This window comes from Podarcis vaucheri, assembly GCF_965113315.1.
Source record: "Podarcis vaucheri genome assembly, chromosome: 13".
Taxonomy (NCBI): domain Eukaryota; kingdom Metazoa; phylum Chordata; class Lepidosauria; order Squamata; family Lacertidae; genus Podarcis; species Podarcis vaucheri.
This window is the reverse complement of record NC_138751.1, coordinates 28515655-28537455: the sequence shown is the minus strand read 5'-3', so window position 1 is coordinate 28537455 and position 21801 is coordinate 28515655. Positions and strand designations below refer to the sequence as shown.

At 48.2% G+C, this 21801-nt stretch overlaps 1 protein-coding gene across 7 annotated transcripts in view; it reads left to right on the top strand.

Annotated features, from left to right (window-relative positions):
• KANSL1 (KAT8 regulatory NSL complex subunit 1) overlaps window positions 1-21801 on the top strand; it is a 154795-nt gene that overhangs the window by 130408 nt on the left and 2586 nt on the right. For 4 of the 7 annotated variants that reach the window (XM_082195672.1, XM_082195671.1, XM_082195673.1 and 1 more), the window contains 10 exons: window positions 1290-1405; window positions 2966-3161; window positions 4658-4823; window positions 8383-8568; window positions 11393-11554; window positions 11944-12098; window positions 15837-15964; window positions 16206-16263; window positions 18548-18660; window positions 21107-21353. In XM_082195672.1, coding sequence (XP_082051798.1) covers window positions 1290-1405; window positions 2966-3161; window positions 4658-4823; window positions 8383-8568; window positions 11393-11554; window positions 11944-12098; window positions 15837-15964; window positions 16206-16263; window positions 18548-18660; window positions 21107-21353 — 1527 coding nt within the window. The remainder of the gene's footprint in view (window positions 1-1289; window positions 1406-2965; window positions 3162-4657; window positions 4824-8382; window positions 8569-11392; window positions 11555-11943; window positions 12099-15836; window positions 15965-16205; window positions 16264-18547; window positions 18661-21106; window positions 21354-21801) is intronic. The other 3 variants (XM_082195675.1, XM_082195674.1, XM_082195676.1) reach the window with 3 other exon arrangements.

Below are 21801 nucleotides of genomic sequence, written 5' to 3'. Positions count from 1 at the left end.
AAAGGTGGCAGATGCTATGATAGGACCTCTCAGCTACATTTGCCCAGGCAGTTTGTAGGATGGTAACCGTCCACCTCTTTCCTTAGAGCGGACAGCAGTGATTGGCAAAGGGGTGTTGCTAATTGTGTGCTTTTGATTGCAGGCCATTAACATGCAGGTTGTCATTCGCACAATAATACAGAATGCTAAGTACAAATGCAGGGCAGACTGCAGACTGTATTTGGCAGTGGAGCTGGATGTAATATACAGTTTTCTTAATCTGACAGTGCCGCTCTCCACTCTGGAGAAACGTGGGCCGGCCCTTGAAATGCCTCTGAGATCCCTGGCTAGCAACTCATGTTCACATTACCGGGTGATAGGGGCCACCCCAACCCCGCAGTCTGCTGTTTTAGGAGTCTAAGGGGGAGGCATGCTTCAGCTAAAAATTATAAGTTGGGAGGGTAGATTTCATTAAGGGCCCCCCCTGCCTGTGTGTATAGATACACACACACACACACACACACACACACACACACACACACCAGTAATTGGAGGACTACTGCCTGCAATACAGCTATATAAAGGGAGAAGGAGCTGCTTTATACAGAGTTGACTTGTTGACCCTTATTTAAACCTGTGGTCCTCTATATGGTCAGAGGTGATGCCCAGCAATATCTGGAGGGAAGTTCCCCAGCTCTGGTTTAAATTCTTTGTGCTTGTTACCTACGTAAGAATCTTTTAAAATGTGTGAAAATAAAAGGAAAAGTAACACACTTTTACTTCTAAGCTGAGATGTGCAATCTCAGGATCAGCTTCAAGAGGGTTACATTTTTTCCCTAGGAAATTGCAGGGTGGGTTGCGATATGTCATGGGATGTGTGCATTGATACCTTCTGAGATGCCCTCAGCTGTGCAAGGCACCTTCTGTAAGAAAGCGACTGATCACATGATGAATAATAGAAAGCTAGACATTGAAAACAGGCAAAGCTGCCTTGCTGCTTTTTGTTCCAAAGAAAACCTTCGCTTTTTAAGAGCATTTGTAAAGGTTGAAGGAAATTCTTCTTGGGCATCCCTGAGTCAGTGGGGCTTTGAAGTCACCAGCCCGTGTTCCAGCCTGTTATGTTCTGTGTTGCTTAAGAGGCAGAAATGCAGAAGTTGCAAAGACAATAATCTAAATGCCAAATAACTCTGGGTGATTTTTGCTGCCATGGCATGTCAAGAGAACCAGGAGAAAAACGATATGTTGGCTATGTTGGAATTGTACAACTTTTGACACATTTCCTCCCCTCCCCCTTCCTTCTCTACCCATAGGGCACATGCCTCTCCCATTCGTCAGAGAACCTTTGTTCATCCGTTGGCAATACCCCAGAGTCCCTACCTGCCAAAACTTGTGGAGTGCCGAGACCGGTCAATGGAGTTATTAACACGTAAGGCGCTTGCAGAGTGCATCCCCCAACCCCAAAGGGAGGGGGGAATTGAGATGATAATATATGCTCTAACATTTATGCTCCTCAGTGGGCATCCTCGGTTATGAATTTGCCTCCTGATGTACTGCAGCTTGTGTGTGAGTCAAAATCTTCCTGAAGTGTATAGCATTTATTCCGCACCGGTTTATACCTTTCCGAGAAACGTTGCACAGTCCAAATAGAACAGTTTATAGCATTTGTTCCCAGCACCAGTCTGTACCTTTCCTAGAAACATTAACACAGCCCACGTTTACAGCTTTTGTTCAGTGCCACTTCATACCTTTCTTAGAAATGCTATGCAGGCCAGGTATAATACTTTGGAGACAAGCAAATAGAGCCAGGGTATTCTTAAGGGCTTAGAGAGGAAGATTGGCATGGAAGGGAGTTGGGGAGGGGGAGAGAGAAAGGTTCTGTTGTGAAAGAGGACAGTGCTGCCCCAGGCACAGCTTTGACTCAAGGAGGGGCAAAGCTATAGCAGGAAAGAGGAGCACAGCAGGGGTGTGCGAGAGAAGTGTGGGCTTCTGCAGAGGAAAGAGCAGGAGGTTGAAGATAGGAAGGGCAGGTGGGAGAGGAGAGGCAAAGGGAAGGGTCATGGCTAAGTGGCAGAGGGCATATTTTGCATGAAAAACCCACATTGTTGAGGCTCCAGCATCTCCAGGTAAAGCTGTGAAATGGCTGAAGATCTGCTGCCTGTCGGTGAAGGCCAGCAGGGAGTGTCATTTTAGGGGGTGAAACTTAATTCTTGCAAATTTTATTCAGTGAAGTGTCTTCAAATATGTTTTTGGGTGTGAGGAATTCAAATCTGCTTTTATTTTTTGTGATCAGATAACATTTAGCTTGGTAAGTCTATGCTCAATGAAGAAGCACATAAACTGCTTTTGGAAAACAGAATGCTATGTTGTCGTCGTTAGCAACAACAAATATAACTGCAAGTTCTTGGCAATCATTTTTAATGATTTCTGTGCAGTTTTACACACATTTTACCTACCAAGCAAAACTAAATTATATTGTTTTAACAAAAATACATTTTGAATTCCCAAGTCATGTTACAACTTTTTAGCACCCCTCATTGGAGGAATTTGAAAGCTGAAAAATTCAACATACCCTAGTAGGCCAGCCTTTATCAATCTTGTGCTCGCCAGGTGCTTTTTTGGACTACAATTCCCATAAACCCTGACTAGTGGCCATGCTAACTGGGGCTGGTGGGAGTTGTAGTTCCAGTACCACCTGCCGCGGGCACCAGGTTGGGGAAGGCTGGGGTGGGCAGTGTTGAGCTAAGGAGACCCAGTGCTTTGCCTTGGCAAGAGACCCCTTCCTGCGTTTCTGACAGAGCTGGAGAACCTTAGCTTGCCAAGAGCAGAATATTATCCTAGGACATTAAAGTCTGGGTCTCAGTTCCTCATTACGTGGATTTGCTTTCTGTTTTAAAACAACAGGGACTTGGAAACGTTTCGCTCATAGCGGGGTTGTGGTCAAGCGGTAGAGACACCTAACACTCTGCTTTTCCCCCTTCTTGGGCAGTCTACAGCCAGGCTTGACAGAGCACGCTCAGGGAGACAGCTCAGACGCCGATGAGCTGTTGCGCAAAAAGCAGAGGCTAAACGTGGCTTCTTCAGTGGCTGATGGAACCTGTGTAGCAGCCCGCACTCGCCCTGTCCTCAGCTGCAAGAAGAGGCGGCTTGTTCGACCCAGCAGCCTGGTACCACTCTCCAAAAAGGTCAGTGTGGAAAAAGATGGGTGTGTCGCCTCTTGTCTTTCACTTGGTGGCGGGAATCTGGTTTTGGTGATTTGGAGTGGCAGGGGAGAGGAACGACAGCAGGAAGCAAAAAAAGAATGCAGGATGGATCCATGCGAGAATTTGCCCATGTTGCATTTTGATATCTGTATCCATCTCGCTGTAAAGTATGTGCTCTGGGCCTCTGTGATGTGCAGATAAAGCAAAGGTTGTCAAACTTGGTGGTGGCAGTTAGACTGATAAGGCCTCCTCATTCATTGCTTTTCCTTCTTAGGTGCAGGGTGTGGGTGGATGGGAATGGAGAGAGTGCCCTTTGCTGTCTTGGCCTGATGACTGGTCAAATGGGCAAGGAGGGGCTTTCCGCTCCCTTGGCTATGTCTAAAAATAAAATAAAAATTCAGTACCAAGTTTATCCAGATTATTTTTAAAAAAGCACCCCACCTTGAATTTTAAGAACTCTGCAAATACTGCTGCTTTAAACAGATCTCACGTGTATGTGCTGCTTATATTTGCTCATTACAGCAAAGCGGGACAAGGAGCTATATTGAAACCATATTTCCTGACCTATGCTGATTTTATGGGGCCCCTCTAATTTTCACTGTTTCTCCAGATAGAGACTGCATGCTTCATGCCTGCCTTTATTCGCTCCCTGATGCTAGGAAATGAGTGAAGGTGGCTTTCCGCAAGAGCATAAAAACCAGGACTTTCTTATTTTCTGCTTTCATTCTTGTATTGCTATTTTAATAAGGCTTTGTTACATGTTGTAAACTGATTTGATCAGGTGGTCTATGCTACCTTGAGAAAGTACTGTATTTTCAAGGACTGTTAACAAACACAAGAAATAAAAAGGTTAAACCTTTGAAAAGTTGTTAATATGGGTCCATGATGTTGTTATGGAGATTTAGGAGAAGCAATCCTCCCGCTCCAGTTAAGGATTGGTGGTGGTGAAAGTCTGGAGTTGCAGCCTCTCACACAGCCTCCTATACTCTTGCATAACAATGGTTCTTTAATTAGAATCACTCACTAGACAGGTTAAACTGGCTTCGGTGTCCTTCACAGAGGCAAAGAGCAGCGGTCCAGGGTGCCCTGCCTTAAAGTTTGAGACTCTCCTAAGCCCAAAGTGTGCCTGGAGATGAAATTGATGAATTTAGTTTACCAGAATTGATGAGATTGGATTAGGCTCTGCCATCTCTTAAGGGATAATCTAGGGTGTGTGCTGAGCATGAAATGAGCAGGTGCTTGGCTCTCTTGTTTCTGAAAACATTCCAATAGCCAGTGTGGCACAGTGGTTAAGAACGTTGGCCTAGGACCCGAGAGACCTGGGTTCAAATCCCCGCTTGGCTTTGAAGCGACTAGCTGACTTACCTCACAAGGATGAAACAGGGGGGTGGGGGGTGTCAAATGGAGGACAGGTGGGACACAAGCATAACAAATGAAATAAAAACGACCGTCTCTCCCCGTCCCCGTCTTGTGCCCAGGTCCATCGCAACAGCATGGGGCGGTGCAGCTGCGACGTGAACCCCCTGTGCGCCCTCTGTGGCACTCGGAGCTCGGTGCCTCCGGAAATCCAGTACGAAGCCCCCTTGATGGAGCGCCTCTCTCAGCTGGACTCCTGCATCCACCCGGTTCTTTCATTCCCAGATGGTAAGCAAGCCACGTGCAGTTAAAAGGGCGCCATATTTAAATGTTGGTAGTGGGGAAAGAGGACGACATTGGGATTACCCCCCAATTCACCCTCCTTCCAGCTTAATTTGGGAAACTCTATCCAGGTTGCAAGAGAAGCATTCATTTTGTATATCCAGAAGAGGTTGGCTGGCTCTGCCTGGTATTGTGATCCCTTGAAAGTGGAAGCTGTGATGTGCCATGGATGATAGTGGTTCACGGGTTTGTTTGTGTGTGTGTGTTTTTTGCCTGTCCTTTTGAGCCAACAGATAGGCACGCAGCCCACCTGGGTTTCAGAGCACAACCCCCCTTTATTTTTTGGGATGGGAGAGGCCTAGGGAATGGCCTTTGTGATTTTGGCTCTCCCGCGGTGCTGAGCTGCTTTGGCACCGATTTCCGGGCATTCCTGACCTAGTTTGCTGATGGCTTCTTCGCTGCATGGCATGCATGCTCTGCTGGAGCAGCCGTAGGTATCATTTGAACAGTTAGGCAAAGCAGGCGTCTTGTTTCCCTCTTCCCTCCACTGGGCTCTCTCGCCCCACCGTACGAGTCGGTTCGTCAGAGGTTCTGCCCTCGTCTGGATGAATTGGTATCCGACTGGAAATTTCCAGATGACGTAATAACATCATAACAACCTTGGTGAGAGGGGATGTTAATCAGGGCTTTGAAAACTGCTAGGAGAGCGCCCTCTGCGGGCCCTGGGGAGACCTGCTGCTGCTGCTGCTCAGAAGCACTTGGCTAGCTAGAGAGGAACTTGTCTGTTCTCCCTTTCTCTCCCTCTGTCGGCAGGTCACGATGCTGTTTTGGCGCATTCAGATGCTGGCTGGCAGTGCAGCAGGGAGCTTGAGGAAGAGTAAACTTAGACGGTTGCGTTTTCAGCTGGGCTTGGCAGATCAGAGAGAATTACTTGACTTAATCAGCAATGCGCTTGCTTGTACCTATTCATAAAATCCTTGCACCCCCGCAGTGCAAAACCCTTGGATACCTGTATATCCAACAGCTTGCATCTTGCCCCCTCCCCTTGTTTCTCAGCGCACAGCCATAATTGCCAGCTTGTTATGGATACACTTGCTCTGTGTGGTTTCTCTCTCTCCCCCCCCCCCTTTTCATCCTGGCACCTAAGCGTCTTTCTATTAATATCTCCAACTCACACCCTTTCTTCACCTGCTGTCTCGTTGCCCAACTGGCCTTTCTCCCTTAAGCCTCTGCCCTTGACCTCTGTGCCAGACTAGCAGCCTCTGCTTCAGCCTTCTCTGCTGGGTCCTGAGGAGGGACTGCGTGCTACTTGGAAAGCCTGGATAGCTCAGTTGGTTAGAGCGGGGTGCTGGTAACACTGAGATTGCAGGTTTGATCCCTGAATGGGCCAACTGCATATTTCTGCATTGCAGGGGGTTGGAATGGATGACCCTCAGGGTCCCTTCCAACACTACAATTCTATGAATCTATGAAATTCCCTTTCTTTGTATTTCATGGTATCTATGCAAATATATACAGGGGTCCTCCATCAGGCTCCCTGTATCAAGGGTCAGAGGGGTTGAAAAACTGTCTTATGACACAACTCCTTCCAAAATAAGTAAATTCAGCTTGCAGCAGTCATTTCTATTCACTTAGGAGCAGGGGTAGCCAGCAGATGTTTTCGGACTATAGCTCCCATCATTCTAGACCATGCTGACGGGGGCTGATGTGAGTTGGAGTCCGTCAACATCTGCAGGGTGCAAGCAGATTGAAGCAGTAGCAACACAGGGATAGAGCATCACTCAGTGGCACCGTAAGATGGCCACATGTCTCAAGCGTTTGAGATCATTGCCCCTATCAGCTGGTGAGTGATCTCATTGTCTGGATTAGCGCTCCTGTTGCTCCTTACCATATGAAACAGATTGTGGGATGGAAATCATAGAGGAGTTTGAGACTAGAGAGGCCTTCCTTGTGCTCTGAGAGCCACTACTCTAGGCATGCCCTCTGCCTCCTAGCCAGAAGTAGGGCAAGTTTTGAAGACACACACACACACACACACACACACACACACTTGCCATTTGTTTCTTGCCCAGAACTTCCAAGCACAGCAACAAAAAACATGTAGCAATAAAATCACATGAAATATACAAACACTCAATCATAAATGAAAGCAGTGCAGCATCCCTTATCCGACAGCCCACTTGAAGAACCAAAACATTTGAAGAGCACTGAGTTTGTGAAGGCTGATGCAGGCTGTATAGATTATGAGCTGGTACCTTGAATTAGGCCCAGAAAATATGAAAGGTAGCCAATATAGTTGGCATAGCATTGGAGTGAAGCCACAGTTATAAATCTGGCTGCTTCAGGTCACGTCAGTCAGATACCTTCTGCAGATAATACAGAAGATAAAAGGGGGGCTGTCAGTGTCTAATATGGACCAAGCCCTTTATGAGCGTCTTAAGAGGTAGAAGTTGGTAGCTCAGCAGGCACTGCAAACTCCCCTTCTTGTTCTTGAACCCCAACTTGTATTGCAAAATGTCACCTTTCCACTTTACTTTCAATGTTTTGATTTTCGAGTGAGCTAAAGTTCTGCATCTGGTTGTGTCTGAAGCAGCCCTTTTTATTTTTCAAGCAGGCCTTTTTAATTGAATTATGAAGTTACTGTTTTAGTTTCTCATCACAGCTCTTCGAGATGACTGTGATTAAGTGTGATGTACAGATTGTTGGATTTTTAAATTTATTGATTTTTTTTTGCTTACTTCTGGCTTTTGGGAAGTGCAGGGGCAATACTGGTTGTCTGCAAACAGAGGGAGGGAGCTGGCTGCTACAGACACTGCCTTATTCCCCCGTAGCCTATTTCCCATACCCAGCTTGCTTTCCCCTTGATCTTCCATATGTGCACTCCCCATGGCTCACTGTATGCTGGAAGCAGCATAGGTTTTGCACATGAACTCTACAAGCGCCCTTAATCTTGATTGCTTGGTGCAGAACTTGGAAGGGATCATTTTTGGCACCCACGGAACACACAGAAGCTTTAAATTGGGGCCGTCTTTAGATTGAGGCAGCATGCGCCCCTTCCTGACACAGCCAGTGAGACACCCATGATCCTGTTTACCCCTGCTCTTCTCCATTAACATGTTCGTGGTTTTCTTTTGAGCAGTCTGGTGTTCTCTTATTTGAAGGAATTTCAAGCTGCCTCTGGCCAGGGCAGAAATGTCATCTCTATAGGGAGTGGTGGTAGCATTGAGATGGCATGAAGTTACCTGTTCCACTTTTTGGAAGCCATGTGCACTACTAGTTCTTTTTACAGTCTCCTGTGAGCCACCAAATGTACGTGATGATGCTTCCGTGATAAAAAAAAAATCGCTAGCACTTTTGCAAAGCTAAGCAGGGTCTGGTATGGTTTCAGATTGGATGGGGGACCACGTGTTAAGATGCCTGTATTGCAGGGGGTTGGACTAGATGATGCTCAGGGTCCCTCCCTAACCTACGACTGTGATTTGTGATCTCTTCGACATTCAACAGGGATGCCTTTTATTACATGCAAGCACGTAGCAATGCCTTCCCCTCTTGTTTTCTCCCGCAGATGTACCAATGAGCTTGCATTTCCAGAGCATGTTGAAATCCGAGCTGCAGAACAAGCCCTGCGAGAAGATCAAGCCTCCCAAAAGGCTCACGCTGAAGCATCGGCCCTCCATGCCTCCCACCAGTTTACCTGACTCCGTGCGCAAGGACCGCCACAAGCTGGTTAACACCTTCTTAGCTGCAGCCAGTAAGTGTCCTCTTGTTGATTGATGTGCCTTGGCAAGAACTACCCAAATGGGTCCTGCTTGTGTCCCACAGCAGAGTGAGCTGCATGCATGGCTTCGTGTGAACCCAGGGCTCTGCCTTGGAACTGGTTTTCATGGACAGCCCGGGAATGTGTGAAATAGAAAACAAGGGAGTGTCTTTGAGCATGTGCAAACTACTTTCCCTTTCCCTAAACCATCAGCAGGCAGGCTCCCCACATCTCTGAATTTGGGCTGGGCTTCCAGATTAGAGGACATAATTCCAAGGCAGGCCTCCCCCACCCCCGAAAAAAATCTCTCTTTCTCAGTAATCAGCCTCTAGCAATGTGTCCAGTTTCACATAAGCTTCACTAGAGGCTGGCTGTGTAGCCTTAGTATGTGGGTGTTTTTTAAATAATAATAATAATAATAATAATAAATTTTATTTATATCCCGCCCTCCCCAGCCGAAGCCGGGCTCAGGGCGGCTAACAACAATAAAACAATATAAAAGTATAGCATAAACAACACTCTAAAATCATTCATCATAAAATTAATTAATTCAGGCCACTGGCAACCATTGGGCCAGAGCTCCACGAAGATTGCCGAGGGAGGGAGTCAGGCTGTGCCCTGGCCAAAGGCCTGGTGGAACAGCTCTGTCTTGCAGGCCCTGCGGAAAGATGTCAGGTCCCGCAGGGCCCTAGTCTCTTGTGACAGAGCATTCCACCAGATTGGAGCCGCGGCCGAGAAGGCCCTGGCTCTAGTTGAGGCCAGCCTAACCTCTCTGAGGCCTGGGATCTTTAGGGTGTTTTTATTTGCAGACCGTAGGTTTCTCTGTGGGACATACCAGGAGAGGCGGTCCCGTAGGTACGAGGGTCCTAGGCCGTATAGGGCTTTAAAGGTTAAAACCAGCACCTTAAACCTGATCCTGTACTCCACCGGGAGCCAGTGCAGCTGGTGTAGTTGACAAAGGTTGACAAAGCATTTTGCAATGCAGTACAGCTGTAGAGAAGAGACTTCAGAATACAATTTTTAAATATTAAATACCAACTTTGAAAGACTTTTTCAGGTGTGCAGTCAGCACTAAGGCCATGGGACAACAAAGCATAGAGTTGCAGTCCGTGGGGCAGAGAAGCTTTCAACTGTTGCCGTTTGGTTTCCAGTCCCATTGCCTGCTATGGGCTCCCTTGCCTGGCCCTGTGGAAGCCCCTGGCCCTCAGTAAGGAACAGGGAGTTTAACCTCAGTGGGTTGCTAGGAAGACGACAGGGTGGCTGAGACGGTAACCACGGTCAAGTTTATGAAGTGCTGAAGAGATTAAAAATGCAGCAGTTCTTGAAGAGCCACATGGCACAGTGGAAGGTGATTGGAAAGAAATGGCACGTCTCAAAAGATGCAAGGGCCGCTCTTCATTCTGAGCCAAATGGTTATTCCACTTGCGCTAAGAGTGGGGAATTTGTGGCCCTCCAGGTGTTGGATTCCCAGCTCCCATTAGCTCTAGCTCGTTTGACTTGCAGTCAGGGATGATGGGAGTTGTAGTCCAGATGCACTTGGAATGTTGCCGGTTCCTCATTCCTGATCTGATCCTTTGCATATTCTAACTTGCCACAGCTTTCAAGCAGAGGCCTTCATTCTGCTCCTTTTCAATGGCAATAGGAAGCATTGGATCCCTTCAGCAGACAGAGCCTATGTTCTACGAGGAGCAGAGCAGGTCTTTGAGGTGTGCTTGGTCCTGAGCTGCCTTACCTGGAACCACCTTTGCCCGAACCCCACATGTGTGCTGGGGTCTGGGTGTGCTGGTCATGGTTGGCCAATGGGAAAGTCGCTTTGCACATGCTTACACACACCCTTGATCTTTCATACGCCACAATGGTGATTAAGTCATGGCTGCATGCCCCTGAGTGTACCAGGACAGAGTGTGTGCATATCCCTTCCACCCTTTTTGTTTGGAGGATCCCGTCTGAGCACCGGGAGCGTTGTGCAGAGGTGATTCAGTTGAAAAGGTAGGTCCTTGCTTAAAATCCAGGAGGATGCACAGCCCTGTTCTTGATTTGCCAGAATGTTTTGCTATGGTCATGCAATGCCAACTGCGACGTGCCTTTTCAGACCCACTAACGAATACATCTGGTAGACCTGGGGATGGAATCTGAATGATGCTGGACTCCTGACTCCCATCATCCCAGCCCATAAGCCGTGCTGGCTTGGGGTGGCGGGTGCTGGAGTCCTGCGACAAATGGGAGGGCCTCAAGTTCTCCTGCATCTGTTAGTAAAAATGTGGGCCACAAATGAGCTCTCAAGAATGGAAGCTGCTGGGCCTTTCAAAGCCATTGTAAGGCTTGGGTGTGTCTAAGGACATTGGTCTGCACTGTGTAGCTAGGCTTGCAAATCTCCTTTTCTTTCAGTGGATGCTCCCCTTCCCCTCTGCCCACCCACCCTCCTGCTCCTCCAGCACTGCAGCCACACCGAACACGCTGGCTGAAAAGCACCCTGCCTCTCTTCCTTCCCTTGAACGGGTCGAGACAGGCAGCTATGAGCAGTGCAGCTGCGTTTGCCCTGTGCCCGCAAGACGAACTAGGCTGCATCACGGGGAAAGAATCGACCTGTTTGGGTCGTCCCTCAGCTGCTGGCTTGGGGGCAATTTCTGCAAAGAGCGCCTCCCGTCCTCTTCCAGCTGCAGTGCTTGGTGTGAGCTCCTGGGGTCTTGTCTGGAGCTGTGCAGCAGGGCATCCGCCCGCCTCTTTTTGTGTGTGTGTGTCGGCTGCGCCCTGCGGGCCAGGAGAGAGAGGTGAAAGCAGGGCGTTTTCATGGCTCTCTTTCTGTTCCACTCCTCAGCTTGCTCGCATCACAAAACCGAGCCAGACAAGGCACACAGGCAGCCCTTAGGCGATCTAAGGGCTGCCCCCAAGGCCGAGAGAGCGCCAGAGCGCTCGCTTATCCTGACTCCAGTTCATGAGAAAAAGCGATTGCGGGACAGCTCCTCCGAGAGAAGCGAAGGTAGGCTGGCCACAGCCAGGTCTTTCCGGGGAGAGCTTGGGTTTCGCATTCCTGTTCTCGTCCTCCCCTCCAGCTTCGGAGAAGGGTGCTTGCTGCTTCTGGGGAATTAAAGGGGGCACATAGTGTCAGATGCTGCAGTCTGTCTTCTTGTGCACTTTTTTTTTTTTAAAAAAAGGAGGAAGTCATTAAAACTTCCTCCTTCAGGAAAGTAAGTCCTGCCCAATGAGTTTCTTCTCTTTTTCTCTCTAGTGTGCTCTCTGGTTCCTTTTGGTACGGATTGCTTGATTACAGGTTGCTGCAAAGCTTTGCAATGATGGTGATGATAATAGGCACTGTTTGATTCACCTCCTCCTCTCCTCCTCCTCTCTTTGTGCTTCCTTCCCGCGCAGTATTGAAGCACCATGCAGATATCGGAGGCCCAAGCTACCTCTCCAGCAACATGGCCTCCGTGGCCCACAGCCCCATTGTGCGGCAGCTGTCCACCTCCTCGGAAAACTCCATCCCTTCTGCCAGCACGAGCTCGCTGGGAGCCTCCAGTGCATCTGTAAGTACCTCCCAGGAGTCCGTCCCCCATCATAGTGCATTAAAGCAAAGCCTTGTGGTCATCATTGTGATACTTGCCCCTTTACTAAGCAATGCACTTTGCAGAGTGTAAGACAGGGATAGGCAAACTCGGCCCTCCAGATGTTTTGGGACTACAACTCCCATCACCCCCAGCTAACAGGACCAGTGGTCAGGGATGATGGGACACATCTGGAGGGCCGAGTCTGCCTATGCCTGGTGTAAGAGGAGAGGTGCCTGCCCCAAAGGACCTTCCAGCTGAATTTGACAGAGAGGAATCGACAAAGGAAGGGGAGGGAAGCATGAGTCAGGGTAAACAGGGAAGTAGTATGTGCTGTTTCAGTTGCAATTTCTTGGGCTGGCTTTCTGGCTGAGCTGCAGCAGGGCCCCAGGGGTTGGGAAATGAGTGTCCCTCCCAGTGCTACTAGACTCCCAACTCCCTTCAGACCCAGCCAACATAGTCAGTGATCAACGATGTTGTAGTTCAGCAGCATCTTCATAGAGAGGGACGGACACATTCCCTGCTTGTATGGCATGGGAGCTAAGCTTTTGTTCCAGAGTTTTCACACGAAAGGTGGGTTTTGTGGTTCTCCCTGCTTGAACTCCTTACCCTTACGAGGGGTAGGCCTGAGGTTCAGTCTCCCACTTAGGTTTTGGAGCCTGGGGCCAGCTGTTGGGCCAAGTCAGTCTGGTTGCTCAGGCATCAGTTTCCGGAGTGAAGTTGATAAGTGCGACAGAATAGGCATAGGCTGTGTTCAAGAAATGGTGTTGAGTCTCCAGCAGACGATGGAAGGCACTTTAGCAACGGGGGTGGGGTTCTAAGACTGGTGAGGCTTGGGCTCACAAATGAGGGGAGGGCGCCCCCTTTTCAAAGGGTTTTTGGATGTGCCGTTGCGACTCTATCCACGAGGGAGGTGCTTGTGCCTTGAGGCAGCCGCACAGGAGAATGGAAAGTTGATCCTGTTGGACTAAGAGCAGAAGAACTTCATGCAAGGAAACCTCAGTATCTGTTGAACTGTTAAAAAAAACACACAAATCCAGTACTAAAAACAAGGCCCTCGAGGAAGGCCAAGATGTAAAAATCTAAATAAGCCAGAGGTATTAAATAAATTTGTTCATTCTAACTCATTCAGTAAGAAGAGCAGAGTCTTCCATTTCACATGTTGCCACATGATCATGCTATTTGGGATTTTATACCACCCCTTTAAAAAAATGAGGAGATGGGATTAAAAAGAGATACAAGAGGGAAGCTACTGAACCCATTGAGAAGTTTGTACCTCCTCCCTGATTGGCTCTTACTACTTCATACTTCATTGGACCTTTCAGGTGCCTAAATAACAGAGGGGCCCACTGATGTACATCCAGTGACTTTGGCTTAAGCCAATCAGGGCCAGGATTTCTCTGTGTGTAACAATCCTATTCTCCTACATTACAGGGCTATAATGAGGCCAGTTAAATACCCTAGATTATGCAGCAGCACCCCTCCCAACTAATCACCTCGCCTCAATCATCTTGTGATTAAAGGGAAGTTTTAACAACAGTAGATGTTTGTATTCAGGTTTCATCCACCTTTTTTCACACTGAGGGTGGGAAGGAGAGCATTGAGACGATGGTAAATTGTGGCAGCTATTTGTTTTTGTTTGGTTTTGCTTGTCTATAATCTGTCCCATCCCAAGGGCTTGGGTACAAATGTGGAAGGTTTTTTTTAAAAAAAAAATCTACAAAGACTTGGGTTCTAGTTTCCTGGTGTAGCCATGACCCTTTTTCTAGATGGCTTTTGGGCAAGACTCCTTGGATTGTTGCGATTCTGAGATAAGATCCGAACAGACTGCGGTCTGCCCCGTGTCTTTAGGGACAGGGAAGGAGGAAAAGCTGTAGATTCTCAGCTCTTAAGTGAAGAGGATAAAATAACCCAGCGGCAATAGAACAGGCCTTGAAATTCTGTGCATGGGGCGGTGGTGGTGGTGGTGGTGGTGGGGTCTTGGAATCCTGGTCAACCCCCCCTGAAAAACAGCTGAAGTGCAAAGGGGGCACACACAGCAAGCCATGCCAGTACTTTGGAAAGCTGTTTAGGAATGAAGCTAGGGAAGAGTGGGAGCTGTGGAGAAGCTGCCAGGAATGCCTCCCTATATGCCTTTGCTGTAAAAAAAAGATATTTTTTCTTGCTTTTTTTTTAAAAAAGCACACATTAGTGCACGGAAAATGATTTTTGAAGCTCGCAGTGGCATCTCAGGGAAGAAGCAGCACCCCCAGGTGTGCAAGGCATGTGCTGCTAAGATAATGCATAAAGCTGGCGAGGGTGAGATGTGCTGAATACCTAAAAAGCCCTTTGTTGCTATGGATATTCAGGAAGACGTGTCGGAGAACATTCACAAATGTTGGGATTCAAGGAGAGGGCGACTTGTGCTTGGAGGAGGGTAGGCATTTTTAGAAGCGCACAGTGTTCAGGCTTGGTTGGATCTCTGCGCTTTAGTCGTTGAGAAAGACTGAAATGGGCGTGGCCCTGTGCCTGGCAGGTACCCAGTCAGAAAGTTCAGAAAGGCCAAAAAGGCTTCCCTCCCCCAAATCAATTATCCCTCTCTCTCTTGAGTCATGGATGGGGAACCAGTTCAGATGTTCTTGGTCTCTCGCTTCAGGCAGCTAACATGACTGATAGTCTTGGCCTTGGGAGTTGGAGAGCCAAAGATTCCCCATGCCTTCTGCTGGCAGAATTTATTCTCAAACACCCCCAGAACTTTGATAATGTCCTGTGCACACTGCTATGAGACAGGCAAAAAGAATTCTAGAGATTGGAAAGGGTGTAATAATTCTCTCTGTGTTAACACTTAACAACAGTAGGCCCAGGTAATCCTTCCCATGGGATTGTCTTTGCTTGAGAGGTAGTTGAGAGGTACAGCAACTACTTCCTCCTCCACCCACCTTCCCTCTGCTACATGCTCGCTCTTCCAAGTGTAGTAAGGCGCCACTCTGCTGCCTTAGTCGGTCAGCTTTCAGAAATCACTGCAGGGCTGTTAATGCTTTCTGCACATGCAAGGAATTCCAATGTATTCCGACCAAATGCCCTTCCTTGTGGGTCATTTTGTGGCTGTGAATTTCTTGGGCTGGCGGCGATGGCAGCTGTGCTATTGCCTCACAGGGTGACATACACTGGGGTGAGAAAAGGCAGGAATCAGGAGCTCTGAGCTTTCCGGCGTTGCTAACTCTTAATGACCTCTCATCCCCCCCCCCCCGCCTTGAATATTTAAACCAATTGATCCTAGGATCCTTGCAGTTGGGTAAAACAGATTCACAAGCATGGGCGCCTGAACTTGAGTTGGGGAGAGAGAAACGCACAAGTGGCAACATAATTCTCCATTGTGGAGAAGACTTGAGTGTGTGGGTATCTAAAGGCAGCAGCCCAAATTCCCTGGATGAAGGTATACTAAATAAGGAAATGAGAAGATGCACAATCTCCATAGAATGAGCTTGACGGGGAAATGGCCTCTGGGGCTTGGTTTGAAGGTTGGTGGCACAAAACAAACCACCCTGGAGTGTTTTTGGTGAGGGACAAGACTCCATCTCTTTGGGCAGCCACCTGGCCTTGCGCCATCACTAGGCAGAGTTAACACCGAAAAGAGGGCATCACCTTATTTGCTTCGTGCAGCTCCCTGCTCTTGGAAGTGCTTCCTCCTCCTCCTCCTCCTCTTCCCCCTTCCCTGAGCATTTTTCTTTTTCTGTTTTGCAGCAGCAGCAGCCGCGGAGAAGGAGAGGCGAAAGCTCTTTCGATATTAACAACATTGTCATCCCTATGTCTGTGGCTGCGACGACCCGCGTAGAGAAACTGCAGTACAAAGAAATCCTCACGCCGAGGTAGGCGCAGGGACGCCGTTTCCCCCTTGCTCTCCTCCAGGTCACAGGAGGGGAGGGCCCTAGACCCACAAGGACACAAGTGTGCAAAAGTTAGGTTTTCCCCATCGTGAGAAAGGGGGGGACATTGACGGTGGTCCCAAAAAGCCCCATATTTCTTGCCTGGCTGTACAAAGTGCCCAGAGTATTGAGGATGGCCACCCATTCTCCGGTTGACTGACTTCTCTGCTGACCTGTGTTGCAGCTGGCGTGTGGTGGATATCGGTGGCCTGAAGGTGAATCCCGATGAAGACAATGAAGAGGTAATCCAAATGGTTCTCCTCGTTGGCCTCTGTGCAGTTGATTCTCTCTCCCTCCCCACCCCCACAATATTTCATTATGTGTTACATATTTTCCTATTGTATTCCACTCTAGGATTGGTTTTAATGAAAGACTGGTTATAGATTAACCAAAATAAAGTAATAAAATAAATAGGCCCCTCTGGAGCTTCTGTGCCCAGGGCCGCATTCCATGTAAGCAGTTTCCACCAAAGGAGCATGGCAAAACCCGTCCTGTGGGTGACTTTCTGGCGTAAAGCGAGCACATAATGCACACAGTGCTCCTCCTAAGTCAGAGCTCTCTTCTTGGGCGGCTCAGTACCGGTGTGTCTCTCAGTTTCGAATATCCACTGCAAGGGGAAGCACCTGCCTTAGACATTCGCTGCATTGATATGAACATAAGGCCAAGTTGTACCTCCTCTGTGGTGGCTGGTGCTTTTTCAGCGGAAGTACTAGGTAAAGTCCAATTACATAGCCGCCAGCTTAGTCTGACTTGCCTTGCCTCCCCACCCCCCTGGTTTGCCTTGTGTTCTTTGCACTGAAATGAAGGGGGTGGAGTGACATAATGACAGTGTAACGTACGTAATAAACTACATAAATTTCACCACAGCAGAGAGTGAGACAAGTAACTGTTTCGAAAGATGAACTGCAGCAGAATGAAAACAATGCTGCATGCAGTGAATACTGGCGGGTTGGCAAACAATTCCTTCTTACAAGGAGAAAGCCTTGCCTTAATCTTCGACTGCCATCCTTGAAGTGGCTTTTTATGTAGCCACAAAACCTACAGTGTGATTTATTTAATATGCCTTTGTAGAGTCTGGAAGGAACTGAACAGGCAGCGCAGCTCTCTTAGCCTTCAGCTTAGGCATTCATTGCTTAATGCAATGACACTGTGTTTGATAGATGGCGTGATCGTTTTATGGTTGGAAAGTTACCCACGTGCGGGATTTTGCCCCCAGGTGGTGCATATTTAACCTCATCCTAAGAAACTGAACATTCTTCAGGATATCTGACCTCGTCTAGGTCTACTCATGTGAGGCCTGTATCATGCAGGCTTCCTTTACTGAATAGCAGCTGGTTTTTAAAAACCATGTGATGGCATTTTGTGGTTGTCAGTTACTTTAGGAACTCAGCCTCTTGTCTTCCAAGTTCCTTGCATGTACAGTCTGCTTCCTGGAGAAGATGAGGGAAAATCTTAACTCCTGTTACAGGGAAGGAACAAGATAAAGCCCAATGCCTCCCAGGTTTCTCTTCCTGATGAAGAAGTGTTTGAGAATATTCATGCAGTGAGGACATACCTTTTGTTTGCGGCAAAAAAATAAAATTGCCTCCTCATTTATTCTCTGATTTCACCACTGCATTCTGCTCTTTGCCAAAATAAAAACCAACAATCCAAATGAATTAACGCAATACAATATTTAAAAAGAGAAAAATGGGAAGGCACCAAATACCAGGGAAGGGGAGAGCATCCAGGCGCAGAGAAATATTGGAGCCCAAAACATTTTAAATGTTCTGGACTCCAGCTGCAGACTTCTCTCCATCCCCTGTTCCCTGCAACATAAGCGAACAAGGACGTATGTTGTAAAGACATTTCATATATGGAATCTGACCACCTTTGGATCAAAATTTTGTTTCATTTCCAAAAGTTGTCTGACAATTGAAAACAGCAGCTTTCTGAAGTTTGGGTTTGGTATGTGGAATAGCTGAGTAGGGGGGGGGGTATCATTCATTCACTCTTTCATTCCAAATTAAATAAATTAAAACTTGCTGTGCTCCTTGCCCTAAATAAGTACCGTCCCAGGTAGAATACTGATGTTCATTGCAAGAAAGCCGTTCCAGCCTCTCACTGCCAGGATACGGATAAAAAGCACACCTGAGAGACCTAAATCAGTTTTCAGAACTGGAGGATGGTCTTTCTGCTGCAGCAAAGCTCATCACCTCCTAAAATGGGGTCTTGCTGTGTATGACTGTTTCCTGATCAAACTCTGGGGCTTGTTGCATGGGCAAAGTGAGTTTTGAATTGGAACAAATGAGCCCTCGCCCAAATTCTCTTGCCTCAAATGTGTGCTCACAGAAACTAGTGGGATTGTCTGAATTGTCCTTCCAGCTGCTCATGGATAGAAAATTAAGGGTGGAAGAGCAGAGAACAGCTGCTGTGCCTGGACACCTTTATGGTGTGCCAGGTGGTGTTTTGTACAGCCTCCTTCATTGAAACCAGAGAGGCTTTGGAGACTCTCTCAGTGCTAACCTCACATGATTTCTCTTCCAGATAGAGGATCTGTCGGACTCAGCCTTTGCCACTCTCCACGCCAAGTGTGAGGAGTCAGAACGGGCAAGGTGGCTTTGGAGCACAACTGTGCCGCCTCAGCGGCGGGGCAGCAGGTAAGGCTAGCTGCTGTTTCAGCACCACAGTGCCTAGAAATACCTCCAAATATCTAAAAGGCTGTCATGGGGGAGGATGGAGCAAGCTTGTTCTCTCCTTCTCTGCAGCCTAGAATCTGAGATTGAAACACCAGGAAGAACTTTCTGAAAGTAAGAGCTGTTCTGACAGTGGAGCAGACTGCCTTGGAAGCTGGTGGGTTCTCCTTCCTTGGAGGTTTCTGAGCAGAGGCTGGATGACCATCTCTCATGGATGCTTCAGTTGAGATTCCTGCATTGCAGGGGTTGGACTAGACAACCCTCAGGGTCCCTTCCAACTCTTCGATTCTGTGATTCTGGGTTCCAGCAGATGCTCAGAGTTGGCTAGCCTCCAGTAAAGGAGAATGCCAGCACTACTCAAAGGCCTTTTAGAACTTGACAGGTCAAAGACAACACCCACAATGCTAGCCAGCAGACAGGAAGGAAACAGGACAGGGGCTGAAACAATCTGAGGTGGCTCAGTTGTGAGTGCAGCCTCTGGGTTGTGTGCAGGTCACTCCTACCCTGATTGGACACTAGCCATTGTTTACCATTCCATTCGAACCAAAACTTGTTTTGTAAACCTGGATTGGAAGCCGGGGTTTGATCCTGATAACCGGTCCTTGTTTGCAGAAGAATGTTTAACTGTATCTTGCCCATTTGAACAAAACAAACCTATGGTTTGTCTCAAACGAGGAAATGAGAAGGGGAACTGCCACACCCAAAAGGAAGGACAGAGTGCCTGAGCCCTAGGCTTGGGCACCTAATTACAAACCACAATTTGGAAGCAAAATCTGAACTACCCCTCTACATAACTTGGTTCCAGTAATCACCCTGTAAGGTTTTGAGTACATGGCTTATTCTTTTCATTGTGAATTTGCAGAGTTTAGCTCTTTACTGGGTTGGACCAGATGACCCTCCCTTCCAACTCTGCAGTTCTGTGATTCTGCAAGCCCAAATGCCGTGGTGGTGGGCAACTTACTTTCAGTGTTCCTCTGTATTGCCACACAGGCGGTGTCTGTCTTGAGTGTGGCGATGTTCTGGTATTTGCTTGTGGGAAGAAGATATAAGGCACCAATGGTATGAGGCTAGAAAGAGGGGCTGCCTTCAGGAACTGTGGTTCATTCAGAGCCTGGTTGAGGAACCTGCAGCCCTTTAGAGGTTTTAAAGACTCCAGCTCCCATCATCCCAGACCATTTAATGGACCATCCTGACTGGGGCTGATGGGAGTTTGGATCCAACAATATTTGGAAGCTCACAACCTCTCCTTTCCTGGCCTAGAACATGGCACCTAGGTTATTAACAGGCACTGGCAACTAACATTATTTGCCTGGGATTGGCGGCACAACAGTTCTGCAAAGTTTTGCACTTTTACAGGCATGCATGGCTTGTGGCATTTAACAAAGTAGAAGTGTGCAGGAGGTTACAATGTGGACTTCAGCACAAGGAATACAGTAGAAAGATGAGGGAGGCAGACTGCAGCATGGCTAGACGGGGGACGGACAGGACAGGTGTTTCATTACAGTTAAATTAGCTTGGGTTTGGGCACAGTAGGGCAGGGGGTGAGGAAATGGATCTCGCCGGAGCTGGAAGGTGTCAATCTTCTGCGGGACTCTTGCTCCAGGTGGACAAGACTGTTTGAATTGGGAATTTGCTTAGCTCCTGATCCTTGTACAGCCACAACTTGAATTTAAGCCACAACTGCAAAGGAAGAATCGGGAACTTTTGCTTTTGGATTTGGTGTGTTTCTGTTGCACTGCTTTTGGAAGCAGCACAGTAGCGAAAAGTACCAAATTCAAACAGTGCTGCATTTAACCTGCGTCTCCCAAGGGATTGTTCCGTCGCGGCTTGCATTTGGTGCTGCGTTTGAAGCTGCAGCACCAAACCTGTCCCTGTACCTGACACCGGATGACGGACAGACCTGTGTGGCTTGGCACAAACAGCCCAGCAGACCAAAGGGCCTCATTAGACTCCCCGACTGCAGGTGCCTCACTTCTGGAGGAGAATCTGAAGACGAAGGAATTGTGCCAGAGGCAGCGGGTCGTAGGAGGGATTTGAAGGCTGTTCCGATGGGACAGCAGGGGAGAAAGGGCAGAGCCCTTTGAGGGAGCTGGAGACCTGAGGGTGAAGGCAGGGATCTGTCAGGGTATGAAAGAGGAGAGGTGGCAGCAATTGAGGAAGGATGTGTCAGACTTGGAGAAGAAGGAGCTTGTCTTCATCTACCTGCTCTCCTGGCCCTTTCCCAACATTGCAGCTGTGCTCTGCTTGAAACTAATCTGGATTGAGTGAGGTGGGAGGGCATACTATTGGGTGGGTTCTGGTGGCCTTTCGAATGTAAGCCATTGGGAACGTGTGGCTTTCAACATGTGATGCTGGCACCTTCCTTTTTTAAAGCAGAGGGGGGAAAAGAAATGCATTGTCGTCATTCCAGGTCTTACAGATCCACAGATGGACGGACAACGCCGCAGCTGGGGAACCCCTCGACCCCGCAACCAGCATCACCCGATGTTGGCAACTGCTACGCGCATTCTGATGTCTCCCACACCCACTCGCCACGCAGCCCCATCAGCCCAGACATGTTCTCTGGTCCCCACACCCCTCTGTCCCGGGACTCCATGCGGCATCTGTCCAGTGAGGACACACGATGTTCCACACCGGAATCTGGCCTTGATGAACAGGTGGGTGGTGGGTTTCTTTGTGGCTTTGCTTAGCATTCCAGGTGGTAATATTAGTTGTGTTGACAGACAAGTAATGTCTACTGTGAAGAAGGCAATTTCTCTTCCCCGCCCGCCAATAACGGATTTCCAGGGTGCCTGTAGTTAAAGTGGGGTTTTACTTTCTGGACAGAAAGCAGGGCCCCCTTCCCCAGTCCATCTGTGTGCAAAAACTGTCTTAACAAAAGCACTGGACACAATATTTCAGTGGACCTGCTATCAGTCTGTCTGTGTACACAGGTGAGGTTATGCCAGGGGCCTTCTGGTGTTAGACTTAACTCTCTTCCGCATCAGCCAGCTTGGCCAATCTCTGGAGGGCGACAGCTTCCATCCCTTGTTTATGCTGATAATGGAACAACCTTCCCCAGCCAGGGTTACCACATGTTTTGGACAACAGCTCTCAGCCCCAGCT